At 38.6% G+C, this 20,282-nt stretch overlaps 1 protein-coding gene across 19 annotated transcripts in view; it reads right to left on the reverse strand.

The window, feature by feature from the left end:
* The window catches only part of MYO1B (myosin IB), a 179,915-nt gene that overhangs the window by 45,976 nt on the left and 113,657 nt on the right, over positions 1-20,282 (reverse strand). For all 19 annotated transcript variants that reach the window (XM_040562192.1, XM_040562205.1, XM_040562198.1 and 16 more), the window contains 4 exons: positions 14,861-14,955; positions 11,529-11,633; positions 8,879-8,925; positions 6,463-6,526 (listed from right to left, as the gene is read on the reverse strand). In XM_040562192.1, the coding sequence (XP_040418126.1) occupies positions 6,463-6,526; positions 8,879-8,925; positions 11,529-11,633; positions 14,861-14,955 (311 nt within the window). The remainder of the gene's footprint in view (positions 1-6,462; positions 6,527-8,878; positions 8,926-11,528; positions 11,634-14,860; positions 14,956-20,282) is intronic.

Genomic DNA, 20,282 nt, shown 5'->3' on the forward strand with positions numbered 1-20,282 from the left:
CCATCCACGCCTAACCCGACCCTCTCTCATTTTTCAGTCCTCTCTCATGAATTAAAAACTTCTCAAAGGGAGAAGCTAGTTCACCATCAAGTGTTAGCACAGGGGCCGAGAGAGGAAAGGCGAAGGTAAGGCAGCTCGGAGTCACGCTGGCTGTACAAGATCTTGAGCTAAGTGTCGGAGCGGATCGCTGCCAACTTTAATCTCAGAGAAATAAACAACTTCAGCTCCCGCGATGGCTACACACACTTCAGGAAATGGCTGTATTTTCAGAGGATATTGAAGCAATGCAGTTTGCAAAGTGGTTTGGCTTAGCTGGACTGAAAAACATTCTATATATAAATTGACTCAAATGCTGTCATAAAAGCCTAGCTACGCATCCTGGCAAAACATTATATGTAAGTCTTCTTCTAATTACATGCATGCCTTCAGCAGATTTAACAAACAGTTTTCTTGAGCGTATGCCTAATTTAACATCTTATGTTATAGGAATAGCTGTCTTAGATTTTTCACCACAGTTTATTTTATTTACACGATATATTTTTAGAAGGTTAGGTAATTAACAGCCAACCTTCCAAAGTCCCAATATTCCACATTCTGTCTGCCTTCGTAACTGAGGTTAAAAGCTCCAGAAAGCAGAAAGTCGGGTATTTTACCTTACCAAAGCAACTGCTAACCAGTTCTTTTTAAGGCTGTATTCTTTCTCTCCTCTTTGTCCACATGAAGACTGAAATCAGACTGGAAGCAAGTACGCAAACCATCTGAACTACTCATAGGAAACTTATTTGCTCTATTTTTTGTTTGCTCTATTAGCATTTTAATAAATCAAACACATTTTCTTTAAAGCTAGGATTGCACAACCAGTAAGTTTTGTATTAACTCTCGTGTGACTACAAATTGTGTGGATTAAACAACCAAAAGAGAAGGCACAAAGAGGCACATCAGATTTCTTTACACTGACACTTGGTGATTCCAGCAGTTCGTAGGGGTTATGTGTAGACAGATGGTGCTTATCTATACGAAAACACACACTAACAAAACAAAATCTCTATACATATTTGTATATGAATTATGAAAAGGGACTATACAGAGCATACAGAAGAATATATGGTACATTTATGGGTTAGGTATTCCCTCTGCATTATGCAGCAATGCTTCTGCTTGAACAGAAACATCTAGCCTGTTTTGTGTATCAAAGCTATGGTGAAAATTAAATTGTTTGGGAAAGGTCCACCTTGGAAACACAATTTATTTTCAAATTGCTGTTACTTCTCAAATAATACTGTTTGGATAGCAATTTACTTGGATGCCTCAAAATCCAGCTACAGCCCTCCGGTCCTGAAGATCATTTGTTACTCCTAGGTAACACTGGTGTAAAAGCAAGATATCTGTGTAAGCATCCTGCCAAACTGAACTCAACATAAAAAGAAAAGGGACTGATGCCAAATACTTCTGCAAACTATAACATACAAATTTATGTTATTTCTTTTTGGTCACTTGCCCAATCCAGAAATATTTAGGATATGTATATTTCTCTAAATATACCAGAAATCAAATCAACGTTCAAGAAAGGAATGAATAAACACCACAAGCGAAAAAAAATTTACACTACCTTGGTACATTCTGAATAATCTAGAAAAAGTTTATTTTGGTCATATCCTCTTCAGCTGGCCATTACCAAGACCCCTGCTAGCTATGGAACCGAAGTTACAGAACATTTTCTAGGCATGGAAGCTCAGCTCTACAACCACGTTATGTTAAATCATGTTCTGTTTTCCCACCTTGATTTTTCAGCTGGCATCAAAAAAAGTTACTGATGAAAAAGAAAATACAGTAGTGGCTTCTCAGGAACTTTTTCATATTATTCCTATCGAGTTTGTAATAACATTCTCTTGAAAGAAGTGACCAATATTGGATCAGACAAAAACTACTGCACAGATAGTATATGCAGTGAAAGAAATTAAAAATAATAATAATAATTAACTAATCAAAACATTTAGGGTTTTCTTCCAAATACTTCTTAATTTAAGCACGACAATTGCCTAAAAGGTGACAACTGTGCTCACTGAAACACCAAGGGAGACACTGGGACAAGCTAAGATTATTAAAAAATTTTTTTGAATTAAAAAAACAACAAACAAACACAAGAATAAATCTCTCTCTCCAAAATGTCTACTTGTAAAATGCCTGTGTAATATTTTCCTGAGCAAAGGAACTGACTAAGAGCAATCACATAACTAAAATCAGCAGCCCAAGCTGTTGATTTCTCAGTAAAAGGGTAATTATTTTCATCTTTTATACTGAACAAACAAGTTGGAAAGAAGAACAAGTTGTAACATTATCACTATCACTTTGCTAATTTGAAAAGTTGTTCGTTTAGAAACACATCATAGACTTCTTTCACACTGCTTTTGGAACAGATGGAAAAACAGGGTCCTTTTTTCATCCCCTATTGTTTGGGCTTTAAGTACACTGTGCTGGTTAAAAATGGCTTTTCAAAAGCAGGCTTTACATATACTGTACTTCATATGCAGCACTGTTATCTGCTGGTTAATCATTAAATCACAGAAGGGCTTAGGTGGATTAGGAAAGATGACCTCATGCTAAAAAGCTAGGTATCTTTCAGCAGGAAATCCCAGGTGAAATGAGAAAACGTAAGGCTTGCTTAATTATTCTGGGTAAGATATTGGAAGATCCCTGCTTTTGAAAAGATCTGAGTAACTGCCAGCGTGAAACATTTTGGACTGCACTGTGAAAAATTATTTCAACCATGAAATTTAGTGTACACAAAAATGCACAAAACAAACCAAGTGCACTCTGTGCTATGCACCGTGCGAATGTGGCACTAAGGTGTAGTGATGGGACTCGGTAAGGCTGGGTGATGGTTGGACTTGTTGATCTTCAAGGGTTTTTCCAACCTAGATGATCCTATGAACGTACACACACAAACATCATCTTGAGTACAAGACAGACAGCATTTCTGGATAAAGTCATATTTCACAGCTAGATAAGCTGTTGCAATTAACACCTAGTATTTTGCAAACAAACACACCCATCTTCAGTTGCAAGATGAGTTATTCTGTTATTACAAGAGAAAAAAAAAGCTATTGTTCTCCTGCTCCCATCCCCACTAACACAGCAGTTTTAATAAAAGGAAAACCAGGAAGAGTACTGAAGGTTTTTGTAATTTATTTCCACAATATTATACCCAGGTGAAAGCAAGTTAATTACGAAACCCTCCAACTGCCTTTCCCTACAAGTGCTTTGGATAAAGGCTTTGAGCACATGAGTGCTCACAAGAGCATGTACTGCAGCAGCAGTACCCATACACCATGTGCCGGGGACAGGAAGGGAAGTCCCACTTGCTTCATTGAGACCAAATGCAAATGCCATTTACCTTGTTGTAAATGCTGGGGCCTTCACAGAAAACTAACAAAAAGAGAAGACTCAGGCTTAATAAATACTACAGCTTACTTCACCCTCATGCTTCAATTATGGCATTTGTAGGGTCAAACAAGTGCAACATGCTACCTAAAGTTGTTTTTCCTTTGTAGTCTAAGGGGAAAAAAGTCTTGGCTGAAGTAATATACTTAAAGATTGCATAAATCACATTCATCTCAAATTTTCCACTGTTGGCTTCTTTTTTTCTGATTGTACATCATTCAAATGCCTTACAAACCAGCGCACTCAGAAGCTGTGAGCGGCTGTGTAATGCTCATGCAATGAGTCTGTGTGTATTTTACGCTGTTCAAACACAGAATTATCTTTAGTTTGGGAACATACCAGTCCTAACTTAATAGGCATTACAAAACTCTTCCATTACAGTCCCCTCCATTTTATTATTTGCATTCTCACTTTACCAAAAAGGTTCACCCCTCCATTTAGGGCACATAAACATTTCAGATCTACCAGCTCCTACTAAAGCTAGTGGACATTTCCATTCACTGAAAACCAGACAGGACCCACATGCAGAAAGCATTGTCATGATAATTTTGCCCTCTAGCTCCTTCCCCTGAGAGGTTCACTTGTAGGTGAACCCTTCTCATTATGGAGCAAGAGCTCATTGAGGGACACCACAAGAATTGCTCACGGGAAGGTCACGATAGCATCAGTCACGACGTGAAGAGCAGACTGACTGGTCTCTCATAGAGACTCAGAGCATTTCAGACTAGGACAGACCTTTCAGACAAGACCTAATGGGTCTCTGTTGACCTCTAACAGCCTGATAAAATTTGTGGTTCGTTTTCATTAGCCTTCTTGCCACCAAAACACACCAGATGTTCAACACGTCTGCTTCCAGTCCCTCACCACATGAAATGCGACTCAGTGACAAACGCTATGACCCAAAAAGCCCACTGACTTCATTGGCGTTTGGAAACCAAGTTCATCAGATTCAACTAATAAAGTTTAATCAAAATATTATGGTATCATCTTCCCATGATGTTAACACTGAACCAACAGATGGTCCAAAAGTAAAGAATATTTATTAACAAACTAATCACACTTTCCCTTTTAAGGGTAGGAAACTTCAGCACTGCTTGACTCCCTACTTTATGAATTAAGATGGCAAATCCTAAATTTGAGCACAGCCAGTGTAAATTCTAAATGTTGCAGAAGAATTTAAGCTCCCACTAACTCCAGAATGGTGATTCACTAGAAACATTTCTCATCCAAATCAACGCAGTGCTGCAGGCTCTACAAGCATGGAAAAATCTAAGGTGAGACAAGACACTTGCTTTAAATTGTACAGAATCCAAACCAAGTCTTAAGAGATGGATGGACTATCAAGTTCTGTGAACATTAAATCAAAGACTGTATATATTAACACCCAGCTACAGGAGCTCAGCATTTACCTGAGACTTGCCCTATTAGTATAGAGTATTTCATAGTTCAGTTAGTATCATTTTTCCACAACAGGGTTTACACATAAGGTCTCTTTAAATTTAATATTCATCTTCTTGCTCTTAGATGCTTATTAAACATGAGAAGACAGGGGGAATGCTTAAAATAAGCATCTTTTAGGAAGATTGAAAAATACGTCTGCCTTTGATTATATATGTCATCACATCATTATAATTACACGCAATGTTATAATTAGAATATGTTAGGATTTATAAGGCAGATAAACTACAGAGTAACTCTTTGGATTGCCTTTCGATATGACAGTATGGTAATTACATGACTCAGCACATTATATTCAAAGACAAACTGCTGAATGTCCACTCTGCAAAGCAGAGTTCACTTTTATGTCTCTATTCTGAATGAGAAGTACAAAAAAAAAAAACAAACAAACAGCCTGCTGAAACCTTTTTGTCCAAAATTAATTATTGATGAATACACTGAGTGTATTTAGCTTCTAATTTTATTGACTGCTGAATGTCAAAGTTAATAGATAGCCATAAACACTTAAAGAATGATTGCTTTGAGTTTCAAGATCTACTCCATCACAAAAATAATGCTCTTTAAGGCCTGTCTGCAAAAGGTGATCTGGGGAAAAAAAAGAAAGAAAGAAAGAAAGAAAACCTTCGCCTTGAAAGATTAATTATTTCACAACCAGTAAAATGGCAACGGAATCAGAAGTCAACCTTTAGAAACAGTGCTGAATTTGGCTGAGTAGGAAGAGAGGTCGAAGGCAGGTCAGTTACACCTAGTATAGTCGCTCACTGCCCTCCTCCACCCCTCCCCTTTTTAAAAATAAGGAAAAACAAACAAGCATGGCTTTACATAGCACAAAAGAACAATTTCCTTAAAAAGCTGCACTTAAGCTCTAGAAAGAAAAGCAAATCAAGGCATCCTGAACTGGCACTCACTCCTTAGTCTTGTTCTTTCCAACTGGTTAAAGAGCTGGCTGAAGTGTCTGCATTGCTATAGATTTCCTAGCAGCAGCCTTACTTCCAGCAAGATATTCTGAGGCCACCTTCCCCACCCTAAACTCAACATTTTTTTATGCTCTCATACTAAGCCTTTTCCTGTACTGTGAGGTGCACTAAAATTAGCACAGAATGCTTTGATTTCAAGTAAGCACAGCTACTCCGTGCTGATCTCCGGCATGCTTTGTGTGACTTACTAATTATAAAGCAGCACATCTCCAATATCATCTGCCATCCATATACAACCCATCAAATCAAGTAACAGGACTGAGCCCAGGGATTGAAGTATAAAAAAGACTCATATACCCTTAATCCTTCTGCTACCAGCTTCAGAAGCAACATATGGACCCATGCATCTTACTCATTCCCCTTTAAAACAATACATTGATCGTTCATACTTATTTCAAGTTGCTTTTCACTTACTCTCGTATACTCTACTCAGAACCAAAACAAAGTTAAAAAGCAGAATTTGTCACATAACGGGGACTGATTCAATTAGACAAATGCAGCTATTTTTTTCAATAGTTGAACCAACTTCCTTTTAGAACAAAACATTTGAAGCTGTTAATATGCTGAAAGCAGGAACAATACTCACAGTTACTTATAACTCCTCCAAGTGGATCACCCTTGAAATCAAACTCAATATCCATGTATTTTCCCTGTGAAAGCAGCATAGTTTAACACTGTAAGTTCTGTTTAAGAAAAGCTCTCTGAGACATTTTTAACAGTTATTTGATAATTTTTCCAGGCTAAAAGAGCAATGTGGCAACCTCCTGTGCACGCTATCAGATTTTGAAAAACAGAAAATGATTTGAGGCTTCTAATTTCACTATCACAGATGGAGATTTTCATGACAACTGCTTTATTCAAGTCTATAACGCAACCCAGTAATTTGCTCACTTGATAAGCAAGACAATTTTGTTGGTTATATCAAGAAAACATAAATTACACAGACTTTCACCCGAACACTAACACCACCAAACAGTATTTGTGGCCGCGTAGGCATTGCTACGCTTATTAACGGAGGAATGCAGGAAGAAATTATGTCCTAGCAGACTTATTTTCTCAATGCAAAATCTTCCTGGAGCATGAATCAGAGCACTTAGAGGCTCGCCACTCAGTCTGCCTTGAAGGACCGGCTGGCACCGATTACAGCTGGTAATTGCGGGGTGTCTGTCCATCGGTGCGTGCCTGCTCTCTGAAAGCGATAGATTTTTCCCGCTGAACTCCCTGCCTCGTAACTCAGGAGACCAGAGGCAACAATTAGCAGGCTGTCACCACAAGAGCCACTCTGCTGTAGTGATGCCGTGCATTTCCTTGTGCGACTTTTTCCGCATCACGCTGCTCTTTGCATCGTTTTAACTCACATGACGAGCATTCAGCATGGCAGCAGCTATGTTTAACAGTGACAGAATGGACAGATCCACGCTGTGAGTGCAGCTCACACTGGCAATGAAGTTTAGAAAGATAAAAAGTGCTGGTAGGAATTCAAACCAATTCCCCAAGCCACGCACAGAAATGATCTCACCATCCTCTGGTGCTTACTTAATAGAGAACAAAAACAGTCTATTGAAAGAAGCCTTGTGTTTATCCTTCCTTAGTGTATTTAGGAAGAGATTTCTTTTTTTTTTCTTTCTTTTTTGATTTTAATTGCAGAACATGAAAATCAAGCACTTTACACTGACTGCCTCAAAGATATTTTTTTAATTTACTGGGTATTTTGTCAAGATTGGCATATTAAGCTCCAACTTAAACTCCAGTCTTCTCCTGCTGGCAGCTGAAGCAGACTAGACAGGACAATACTTGTACTTTCATGTTTGAAGTTCATTCTGAGCTGATTCAAATTTTCGAGATAAAGAATTAAATCAGATAATTAAATCTTAATTTCCCAAGGACTGGGCCAGCTGGCTGTTTCCAGAAGTATTTTTAGCTTCGCGTTTATAAGCAAGGACTTGAAACGCGAAATACTAGTTGGTTGCACTTTGTCCTGGAAAGACTCCTGCTTGCACATGCCACCTCTTCTCTTTGCTGTCTCCTCCTCCTTTCCACAGGACGTCATCTCTGACAGCTGAAATTTTTCTGTCTCTTCTTTCAAAACCTTTTTTCTGCAGCGCCTCACATGTTGGCCCTGACCTTGCTTCCACGGATAAGCGTGCAGGCCCCATGACAAGCTCTGCTCGCAAGCAGGGGCAATTACTGCTGCAGGAATGCTCGCAGCCATCCCGAAACAGCGACGCCAACCCTCCAGCATTGCAGTGGAAGGGCAGGGAAGTCTCCCTTTTTGGAAAAAAAAAAAGCCATTCCTCAGTGTTGTCATGTCCCAGGCTTTTATCCATGTGCTTTTTCTTCCAACACACTTTTTCGTCCACATATCTCACTCCCTATGACTTCACTCAAGCGAGCAAATTACAAAGTTGCAATGAGTCTTCTGATTTTAGCAGCAGAAATTGTGAATGCACACTTTTGAGTCTCCCAACTCTAGCCTCTCCCCCCCTCCAATTGTCAATTCCTATAATTTCACATTCAGTTTCATGCTAAAACACACTCAATTCAACCAGTTGATTATACAGAATGTAAACAAAAAGGCAACATTACAAATATTTATTTAACGAGTAAAGGTGTAAACACAGGTTGAAACACCAGAGAGGTAAAACTAGAACCTCAATTAGGAATTTTAATGAAAAAAATGTACGCATTTAGTTGGAAAATGAGATCACACAGAAAGATCAACTTTCTAAACAGGCCACTTGTGAGGCACACGGTCACTGACATTAAAGCCACCAGTACCAGAAAATTAAAGAATCCAGCTGTGCTGTATTTATGTTTTCATCTGGTCACTGATTTTATTTTATTTTTTCTCCTCGGACAACTACAAGAATGTTCTCTTGCCAAATTATTCATTCACTCTGTGATGGCTGATTCAAGCTAAAATAGAAACAGCGAACAACTTAACATGTTCTCCTCTATTCCTCTGCAAGGAGTTCAGATTCAGCCTTGGAGAAAATACTTACAAATCTAGAGGAGTTGTCATTCCTCACTGTTTTGGCATTTCCAAAAGCTGGAAAAAGAGAAAAACAATTAAGACCAAATCTATCAGTAAAAAAAAAAAAAAAAAAAAGAAAAGAAATATTTTAATGCAATAACATTTATGACTTTTTATACATTTAAAAGAATCATAAACTTCTGAGATACAATACCCCATTCATCGCAGAGATATCAGTCTCTGCATATAGACTAAGCGTGACATTATCTCAATCAGGAAAACACCTATGGAAGTCCAAAGCAGCTTTATGCTGACACTTCATTAACAAAAGTGAAAGAAAAACATAAGTGAAATTGTTCCAAGACAAAACTGCACCTGCATTTACCACACATCCTCAAGTTTGAATCATCACATTTAAAATTAATGATTCAAAATGCTCAAACGGGCGGCCACCAGCTCAGAACATACACAGGACAAGAGGACAACTCAAGCTCTTAAGACCACATATTGTCAAAGCTCAGTAAGTCAAACAGGAGCGTGTCCCCTGCATTAATAATTAGAACACTCCTACTGCAACAGGAGACTTTATTTATTGCCAGTATTTATTTATATAGCATATATATTTTCAAAGATCAAGTCAATGTTTTTTGGATAGAAATAAATACATGCTTTTAGGCTTCAACAAACTTGCATGAGTAGACTTATTCTTGATCAGAGAACTGGAGCCAAAAGGAAAAGTTTCTTGCTCCTGAAGGCCAAGGATAAGTGAAAGAATTGTTTTTAAAATCTTTATGCCCTGCAATAAATCATCTTTTCAACAACCAAATCTCTGAGCTGCATTTTCTTAAATGCAGTGCTGAACAGTAGAGTCATTTATAACCGCACAGAATCAGACACAAATGCTCTATTATAGAGCATGAGACACGTTCCTCAGTTTTCCTTGAAGTTCATTGTTTCTGAAAGTTAATTTACAGTAGCGACTGTAGTTAAAAAAAAAAAATAAAGAATTCCCATAAGATAAATGCTGCATATATAACATTTATGCCATTTCCTTGCACTGCAGCTTGACTGAAGCAGAACTACGTAACCAAAGGAAAACAAATCTAACCACAAATGCTTAATTCCTGTCTAAAATATATATAAGTGGCCAGGCTTGCTCAGCAGCCTCCTGGAATAATCCAGTGTCCAAAAAGCCATATAAGCAGTTACCACAGCACCAAGTAGAACAAATAATATCTTAAAATCATAAGGTACCTTTCTGTGAGCTTACAGTATTCCTCTTGCATTAAAACAAAGATTCATAAACTAACAAGAAATCCAATAAATTTGGCAGTCCAATCCAGTAAATTTGGCATTTGAGGAGAGCAACCTCACTTTAGCAAAAAAAAACTTCCACAGTCCCCATACTATTTCTGTCTATATTTGAAGCCTGCCTTCCAGAACCGGGATAAGAGCAGCACAGCTCTTCTCTGGGAACCCAAAACCACAGAGGGCTGCAGCCCCCCATTCAGTCTTCAGGGGAACACACCTGATCACCAAGAAAGGCCTATCCTGCATTTTTAGCAGTCTTTAAATTTTAATATTTCATACTTTGTTGTAACCTCTTGCTTACAACTTGTGTTTTGTGTGCAGCCCATGAACATATTTTACCCACCCATTCATCACTGCTCTCAGCTTACTTTGGCTTACCCTTCCCTCTTTTTTTCTCTTGTTCCCACTCACATAACGAGTGCTTGGTATCTGTAGACTCCAGATCCTTACACATGTATAGAGATAGCTAAACAATAAATAAAATGTTGACCGTCAATAGTCTGACAAGCACCGTGTACCTTCTGACCCTAGTGCCACATCTTTGTACAGCAGTTATGAGAATATGTCTCAGTAGCTTAAAGAACTGTGGAAAAAACCACGCCAAGAATCAACACAACAGACCTAAATAAGTCAGCACTAACCAAGGCTCTTCTGAAGGCAATTATTAGACAATGGGACAAAACTGCAAGCTTTGAGGACCTTACAGCCTATCTCCAAGAAAAATGAAGATCCTGTTTCTGGCAGCCAACCACTTCAAATTGACTAATTAAAAAACAAAAATCCAGACAATCATAAAGTCCTTGATGGAAGAGCAGGAAAGGCAGTTGTCAGGAAGACGGGCTGACAGAGGCACCAGACCCAGGGAACAATAAGTACTAGGGAATAACAGGCATCCATATGGATTGGGTTAGTTTTTACTAAGGTCTATTTCTTCACTTTTTTTTTTTTTTCCTGAAAGAAAAATAATGTTTTACAGAGATTGTTTGTTTACTAGGGACTATAATAATACAATTTGGAAGGAAATGAATCTGAGGGACTGAACTGAAGTTAAATCTCTTGATACAGCAAGCATCTTCAAGCCAGGATTAAGAAAGGGTACACCCTAAGAGAGAAGCAGGAGTCTGGGACATATGACTTAACTTCCTAAGGCTCTCATTTAGGAAGTGAGGGAAACGATTTTGTTTTTAAGACAACCTCTCTGTAACTGAATAACTTGTGTCTGTCTTCACAGACAGCATTTTCCATGGTTCTGGACACCAAGTAAGTACAAAACAACAGCGGATCCGGTTTTCAAAGCCAGCTCATGGGAGAAACTGATACATGCAGAGGTAATACAGTCAGTCGTACATGCTCTAGGAGAAACTTACCTTCAAGAACTGGATTTGACTGCAGAAGTTGTTCTTTTACCTGGTTAACCTCTGCCCCCTTGCCACACACTGCAGCTACATATGACATGACAAGTTTGCTTGCCTCTGTGGGGGGAGAGCAAAACAAAACAGCAGTAAGTATTGACAACTGATCATAAGGGGATTTGGAGACTTTATCTCCATCACGTTTTCATCACGCCAGACAGGAATCATAAGCACATTTCAAGTCAGCTTTCTTCTCCATTGCTGGACCACCTGGAAATGGTGAAAGAGCTCATCCTGCCACGAGAGCCCTGCCATTACACCAGTTGACTTAAATACCTGGAGTCCACCCAAGCTAAAGAGGCCACCAGGATATGGCACACTACAGTTACCTCTTCATTTAGCCTCCGTAGTTAGGAAGGAAAACAATCTGTAGCTAACATGCTGGAATGTTTAATCTGAAGGTTTCAGCCTGAAAAACTAGGCCTGAGCAGTTTCAAGATACAAAATTCAATTGGTTTACATCTGCAGATACACAATAGCACAAACGTAAGCACACAACATACAATGCTATACACATGTAATTGCAACTCAAAGTAAACTACAAGTAAATAAATAATGGCAATTCGACATTGCATAACATCACACAGCCTGTTTCAAAGTATAAAGTTTAGAGTAAGTAGAGACTTCATTTAAACAATGAAACTGTGTTCAAAGTTTATACCTTCAAATAGGTCTGGAACAATTTTTGGACTCCAGGCTGGGTTCATATGGATGTCGATCACCCAAACAGGAATGAATATTTCTGATGGAAAAATCCATCCAACCCTTATGTTTTTGCTGGTTAGGACAAAGAGCAGCTGAGAAAGGATTCTGTTTATAAACAGAGTCTGTCAAGTTCATGTGACACAAGACAGTGAAAGTTGAGGCAATATCAGCTGATGTACAATGTAATGACTAGCAGCTGGAATCCCTATCAGCTCAACACAATGGTCATAAAAAAACATTACTTGGTATTCAGAGATCTGTTACAAATTTCAGGGTTTCATTTTAGGAAAGAACTGAAAAACAAGTTATCCCTTGGATTTTGATTCTTTCCTATTTAATCAAATTCGTTTGCCAGCATTAAATTACTATCCTCTATTGCAGGAAATACAGAGCAAACCTGCAACACAGCATGAAAGCAAGCACAACTCCAGGGGTGTTCATGTGGCTTCCCATCTCCCTTAACCAAGTAATTCCTCAAGCCCAGCTCTCATTTCTAAAAATCCCTTCCCTTCAGAGCTTAGAATTACCAAACTACTTGATTTGAAACATTTGCTAAAACAGCCAAAATCTCTAAGGAGAGCTACTCAATCAAAGAGACAAGAAAGCACTGAAGCAGCAAATAAGCAATTATAAAATAATATGCAATAGGAATATATACAATGGCCTCAAGATAGGCTTTGAACATCACTGCAAGAGAGAATAAAGACCCTTTCTTTTATTTATTAGGAACTCCGCTTCATTGACTAAAGACACCAGGAAGTGAATCACTGCCTTAACATCTAAAAACATCTAAATACAATGCTCATTCTGTTAATGTACCATGTTTTCTTGCACAATGTTCCTGTTACTATCAATTATCAATATAAACAAGCTGCGAAACAAGTTAAAAAAAAAAAAAAAAGGAAGTGAAATAAAGAAAACAATTGGAGACAGTTCAGATTCAATTCTCCCAGCCCAAGCATGTCAAATGTTCTGGCTACCAAAAAACATGTTTTAAAACAGAGTTTTATTGGATCTGTACTACCAAGTTTCTTCAGCTCCAGGAATTTCCTTTACTGTCTTCCTTTCTCTTTACAATGGAAACCCATTCTCAGCTAATAGCCCCATTTCAGCAACTATAGTTATGTCAAATATTAAGAAGAGAGTATTACAATTTCTGAGTCCATTATTGGCTTGAATGTCAAACCATGCTCTTATGTTACTCTGTACTTACCTTTACAAAGAAGGAATAATTCAAATCATGGCCCATATAGCTATGAGATTCTGACTGTGTACAGTAATTTTATATACAAATCTGAACCTACCAGAATCCTCTTTACTAACAGAGAACTTCAGAAACTCAACCACTCCTAAACCCTTCATCTGAATAAATATATCAATAAAGATGAACTTCAACTGCATGATAACTCACTGTTCCTAAGGAAATCAAAAACAAGAGAGTTTTCGTACAGAACTCCTTTCTAATGTCTGAACTCCTAGACAGAATCCATAATAATCATATTAATAAGAACTCGATTATTTTAATATATACTTTTACTGAACACACATGCATTTGTATGTTATTGAACTGGAAAAAAGGATTAAATTACAAGAATTCAAGACCTCTCAACTGGATGCCACTAATCAAAAAAGAAAAACCAGACATCATTCATGGAAAAAGGAAGCCAAAAGCATTTATCTCAACACTCTAAAGATGAAGTTCGTGCTTCAGATTTTCACTAAAAGCTTGTAAAGCAACTTTCTGTTACACATTTCAGTCTTGCTCAGCATAAGCAAAACTTCACATTTTCTCAGATTCAAAGAAATCTCTTAAATGACATGAAAACAGATGTATGCATTCCTACCCACCTTTTCCAAGTCAACTCAGTTTTAAGCAGTTGTTTCAGAAATAACTGTTCATTTTTTTTTTTTTTTTACCTTTTTAAAGTCATTCTAAAGTATTCTGCAATTATGCAATCCTCACCTGATTTCCACCATTCCAGTTTTAAAATTAGCAGTAATTTTCAAGATAATTTCAGTTTTGCCTTAGAAACAGTGTTCTGGTACACCAGCCAACCTTAGAGTTGTAGCTCAGCACAGCACGCAAAAGACTGATGAAATTTCCAAAGTAATCAGCTACTGCTATTTATTTTCCTTGGGTAAATGGCATAATCCAGCTTAAAGGCATATATTTATTAAAAGACATGCAAAAGCTTCAAAGGATTGCCTTGCAGTCTAGAAGAGCAAGAGCGTTCAGTTTGCACTGTCTTCAGTGTTTTTCATGGGGAGAGCCTAAACGTTTTCAGGCCCTTGCAATACTCTATCACAAACCAGCATTACTGTAGCATGTCTTTGCATAATTATAACAATACCATATTAAAACGTGACAGGACTACAGGACTACATCATGACAACAATGTGAAAAAACCTGAGTTTATGGAAGATCACCCAGACAGCAACATGCATGACGGCCTTCATTTTCTGCAATGGCCAGACACAAAAACATACTAGTATCTCTCAACTCTTACAGCCTCTAGTATCACTTTGCAAAAGAGTCTGAAAAACTCTGAATGCTTTTGAATGAGATCAAAGCTGTCTATTACCTGTTTTACCAGCTCCACTCTCTCCTGTAATAAGAATACACTGGTCTTTGTCCTGGTCCCTTAAAGATCTGTATGCTTCATCTGACAGAGCAAAGCTGCAAAATAAGAAAGAGACAATTAAGAATTAGATAGCACAAGTAGCAACAATAACTATGATCTGTCCTCCATAACCAGGCAAAAAAAAAATACAAATCCAAGCACGTGGTGTTCTGTAAGTGTTGAAGCTTTCAATTTTCAGAATACGAAGACCCATGGAAGTAAAACGTATACTTTAGCTCAGTGCTTTATTTAGACTTTTCTCCAGGAACATGCAAAATCTATCTTGTAAGTTTTCATACAGATATCAAACTCAAAACAAATTCAAAACTTGGGGGGGGGGGGAGGGGGGAAGTATTTAGGTAGCATTCTTCAATGGACAAACTCTCAATACAACGAGACATGTTCTATTTGAAGATATTAAGAGAAAGAAAACTGCAGAATGCTGAACACTAATACCATAAGCTTCAATTTCTACTTTGACAAGTACAAAGAAATCTCAGAACCTTATAAAACATTTTAAGCGTTTGGGGGCATTGCTGGACTTTTGCACAAATACACAGAAGCGTTTCCCAAAAAGCGTGTTCTATTTTGCCATTCTATTCTTTAATAGCAAAATTAAAGAATATAATAAGAATCAACAGCTTTCCTGCACTGAAAATGCCTTTCTATGGAAAACAGGACATCAAGAGTCTGAAACACCTGGGCTGCCATTTGAATCCAAACGTGTATCATCACCACATGGCAACATATGTTTTGGAGAAATACAACTATGTTCTATTTGTTTTTTTATTTCAGTTGTCATTTTGAGCCAGAGAACAAGTAGTACTGATTTTGTTTCAGCAGCATTTTTTTCAGTTAAGGCACTAGGACCCCTTGCAAAAACTTAAGCACTACCTGAGAAAGGACTTAAAAGCATAATCCACATAAAAGGGCAGACTTGCATTAACCAACTTCAGGAAATAAATCTGCTAGTAAAACATGGCATATTTTTACATGAAATGAACATCCATTCAGCATAGCAAGAGCTTTGTTAGATTACTGCACCTAGTAAAATACTGGGTGTTTGTGTATATATAAAATTGGATAGTGTTTATTATTTACAGTAAATAAACCATGGTTGAAAAATATAAATGAACTCTCGGGTCAACACAAAATACATAATGGTTGCAGATCCGATGCATCTTTTAGAAACTTGATTATTCTGTAACAGCTCAGGAGCTTTGCATTCATCTGACAGCTGCAAATACATCAATGTAGCCACATGGAGTTTTCATAGGAAACCACAGCCACCTGATTAAAAAAAAAAGCAAGCTCTGTGTCGTGAAACTAGTTGGGGTTTGCATGGGCAAATCAATGTAAGTAGTGACCCACGCTAAGCTTCTTTTGGAGGCTCTACTGCTGGAGCTTGAAGCTCCAGACACTAAACCTACATACATCCAAGTCAGCTCATGCCTATTTCTTCTTGGTAACACTGTCCCTCAGCTCAGGCAGTTGCTCTTCCTTCTGGCTTCTCTTCCCCAATAACTTCATAAGAACATGTCACGATGTCCCCAGTTCGTTGCCATGTGCTCCTCCATCCTCTCCCCTGCACCACATCTGCCTGTCCGGTTGCATGAGCAACCCGGGGCTCTGGCTCCTCCAAGGCTTTCCTCACAACTTGCATTGTCTCAGGCACTGAGCTGCAATCCTTCTCTGCACAGCTGGGCTAGCCATTTAACAACCACTATCAAAGGTCACCACTCCTTTTGATACATTTACCATTGAACCAGAATTAACTCTGATCTCTCAAAGCTTGTTAGTGCTATGGTGATTGAAGCATTTCAACTCAGTAGTTCAACCAGAGGTGAAAATGTGTTTACAAGAAAGTAGCAGGCTGTAATGCTTTTAGTATTACAACAAATTCAGTTTGTGATGTGTCCAACATGCTAGAGAACTAAAACTAGAGAAGAAAAAACACAAAAACAAAAAAACTCTTCGGCTGCTGAGACACCATGACACAATTTCTGGCATCTACTTTACTGTCCAGCATCCAAGCTACAGTAGCAGTAACACTTTACCAGACTCTCTTACAGGACATATTTAGGAAATGAATGATATATGTTGAACGCTGCTGCAGATAGACTTGTAAACTGACGAGTACAATGCATGGCATTCAGTAAAGCTTATTCCAGCACACGTTTATTTAACTTCAGTCACCGTCCTTTCTGCAAGGAAAAAATAATAAAAAATAAAAAGCAGTAAGATGTAGAGGAAAGAAAGAAAGCTACACGGGGCATTCGTGGGCCATGCGAGAAACCATTAATGCCAATGCCATGGCTTCCATGACTTGACTCAGGAAAGCAACTTTCAGCTGGAAGGCACGGCTCCCTGGTGCTTTTCAGACTCGCAGACTGGGTGGCTCACGCCGAGCCTGCTGTCCTGCAAACAATCTCAGCCTTCAACTGCTACCTCACTGTTGAAACAGCTTTCTTGGCACTAGTTGCACACCAGAAAATGAAGTCAGCGTCAAGCACAGAGAAAGTATTCTCTTTCTGTTGATATACTGAGTTATGAGTTAATCAGCCTAGTAACCATCCATCTTTTCTCATACACCCAATTTCTAGTTTCCCAGCAGCCCCTGTCACAATATATTTTAGTACTTGATATATTAACTCTGTCTACGCCACACAGTGAAAAAAAAACAAATCACGTTCCTTCTCCTCCCTCAGCAAAGAAATTGGAAGTTTAATACTCCAAAGAGATCTGTGAAGTTGGAGGAGCGAGTGGGATTTCAGCCAGTTCTGCTAATAATACCCAATCCAGGCAGGGATGCTGGGCATATGTCCTCTTTTTCTCCAGTCTTCTACACAACCCAGCAAAGCAAAAGTTTCACAAGTATCAAGATTTAATATTAAATACTATCTGCTAGAGACACAAGAAAAAAAGAAGCAAACTCATTTTAGAAGTTTTGTATACGTACATGTTAGAAGTTAGCCAGAAGCGTTCTAAAATTTACTTCTGACGTTTCAACCACTGCTTCAACAATCCAATTTGAGGAGGCAAAGCTAAGAGCATATTTAAATAACAGTGTTCCAAATTTGTCTTACTGGCATTGCAAACAGTGTGGGACACATTTGCATCAGTCTGAACACAGATCTTTAGTTCAAAGACAAAAAGCGATCAATTCATCTGCTGTGTCAACTTTAATGCACAGCACTACTTCACTGTCCTTCCCATTCATCATCATCTTCTGTCTTTGCATTGAAAAGCTTTGAGTCCTTTTGTTCAAACTCTGCTTGTCCCAAAAATAAAATTTCATGCTATCTCCTATTTGTTACAAACATATAAAATAATTTCATTTAAGACCACTTTAGCTTAACATATTTTAACGATCTGTCGACTGCAAAGAATCCTTTTATCCTTTTCCTTTCGGCAGCATTAAGAGGCACAGCTCTGGAAAGTCAACGTTTACAGCTATGGCTTTAAACCACATGCTACTATCTGAGCTGCCTCGCAATTACAGAGCCTAAGTACATTTTTTAAAATAGTTCATAATTTACAAAGCAGTTATAACCCATGTGTTTTGAATTAAATGGTGAGTGTGTCAGCACTGTCATTTACCATACCTTATAATAAACTCTCCTATGATTTTTAGGTTATCCTGGAAGACGACTACATTCTCCTACCACAACAAACAGAACTATTTACTGGAGCTCTCTTATAGAGAAGATTTAAGTATAGAAGCAATTTGAAGTCAGAACACCACCCACACCTAGATCACTCAGCAGGCTCTGCTTTTTTATAGCACCCGCTTCTCTGGCCACGTGGATCCAGATGGCCAGACAGCTCTACAAAGAAACCCAAGTCCAAACCTAAAAACGCTAACACAAAGGGAAGCAGCAAACAGGTCTCCAGGGGGAGTTCCTGAAGGGCTTGGGCAGCTTTCAGCAGCACACCGGCCCCTTGAGACTAGAGCAAGGCACGCAGCCACCCACCCCAATAACAGGCATCAGCCGCTAGCGCATCACCTGGGCGCTCAAGGCTGGCCCCAGAGTAACAGTGGGAAAAAGCCTTTAATTAAACAAATCAGAAATCGAGCTCACAAGAGCCAGCTCTTCTCTTCCACCATCTTCCTCCCTTAAGCCAAAATCACCAGGATGAGCAGTCCTCAGCTGGCAGGACTTCTTCCCACCAGCGTTTTCATGCTTCCTCTCCCTTCCTTCAGCTTTCTCAAGCAGCATCCATTGGTGAATGCTAACTGAAACGCACTGATGGCTTTCCCCACGCATTAATACGGTTCCCTTCAGCTCATCTTTCCTGGCTGTTGCTTTCCATTCTCAGTCTCTCGGTCCCTGTTTTGAAACCTCTATTGTTAAATCTTGGCCTCCACCTGCTAACTCATTCGCTACTTCCAAAGGAAATGAAGAAAACCTCTCTCCATGACCCCTCCAATTCCTCAGGAAGCAGAGCCCCAGCACCCCTTCATCTCTACCCATCTGTCCCTAAACACATGGGCAGGGTATATAACTATATATACACATCAGTGCTTTAGCATTGAAAAGTATGTACTGCGCTGCATTAAAAAGAAATACAACAAAATTTACATTCTATGTATCATTTAATGTAAAATCTACGCAGTATTTAATGTATATTAATTCTTTCAAGTCTAATTAAAGAAGAACATTGAAGTTCCTTCCTTTTCTTTATGACTTCACAGAACAGGATGACAACGAAGTTGTTTCTTCCTCTCACAGTATGCTGTGGGAGAACATCAGAATCACGGTTTGCTCTGGTATATATAAAAAAATAGTAATAATAATGGATGGGAGAAGTGGAAGCATATTTTATAAAGTGCTTTGAGGCTTTATGTTGTAAATCATCACTATTAGTTATGTATGTTTTCCCCCACTCCACTGAAGCTCAGTGGAAAAATCACCATTCGGGAAAAACAACCAGAAGAGATTATTTATATTATTAGCTCATAGTACAGAATCATTTAATCTAATTGCCCTACAGATAAAAAGTGTGCTCCCATTTCCCATAATTACAAACTGACTCGTGTTCGACATTTTGACACACTTGAAAAGAAAAGGTTGATTAGCTTGCCACTGGTGTGAATGAAGCAGCAGCTGACGGAGCATGGGCTAGGACAGACCTTCACAGGCGAGCAGCTGCTCTTTGAAAAATGCCAATCAGGGAAAAAATTAAATGAGTTTAAACACCAGGATAAAGAGGTGTGCTACGACAGATGGAAAGGCTTTTACCCCATTCAAAATACTTCTGCATTTTTAAACCTATTTGGTTTTCCTAGTGAGTACAGAAACCTGTTTTATCAACAATACTGTGTGGCTAATATACACTGCAGAAGCACACCTCCTGCATACACTTCCCCACTTTGTTATTC

The sequence above is a fragment of the Cygnus olor genome, chromosome 6, assembly GCF_009769625.2.
Source record: "Cygnus olor isolate bCygOlo1 chromosome 6, bCygOlo1.pri.v2, whole genome shotgun sequence".
Lineage (NCBI taxonomy): Eukaryota > Metazoa > Chordata > Aves > Anseriformes > Anatidae > Cygnus > Cygnus olor.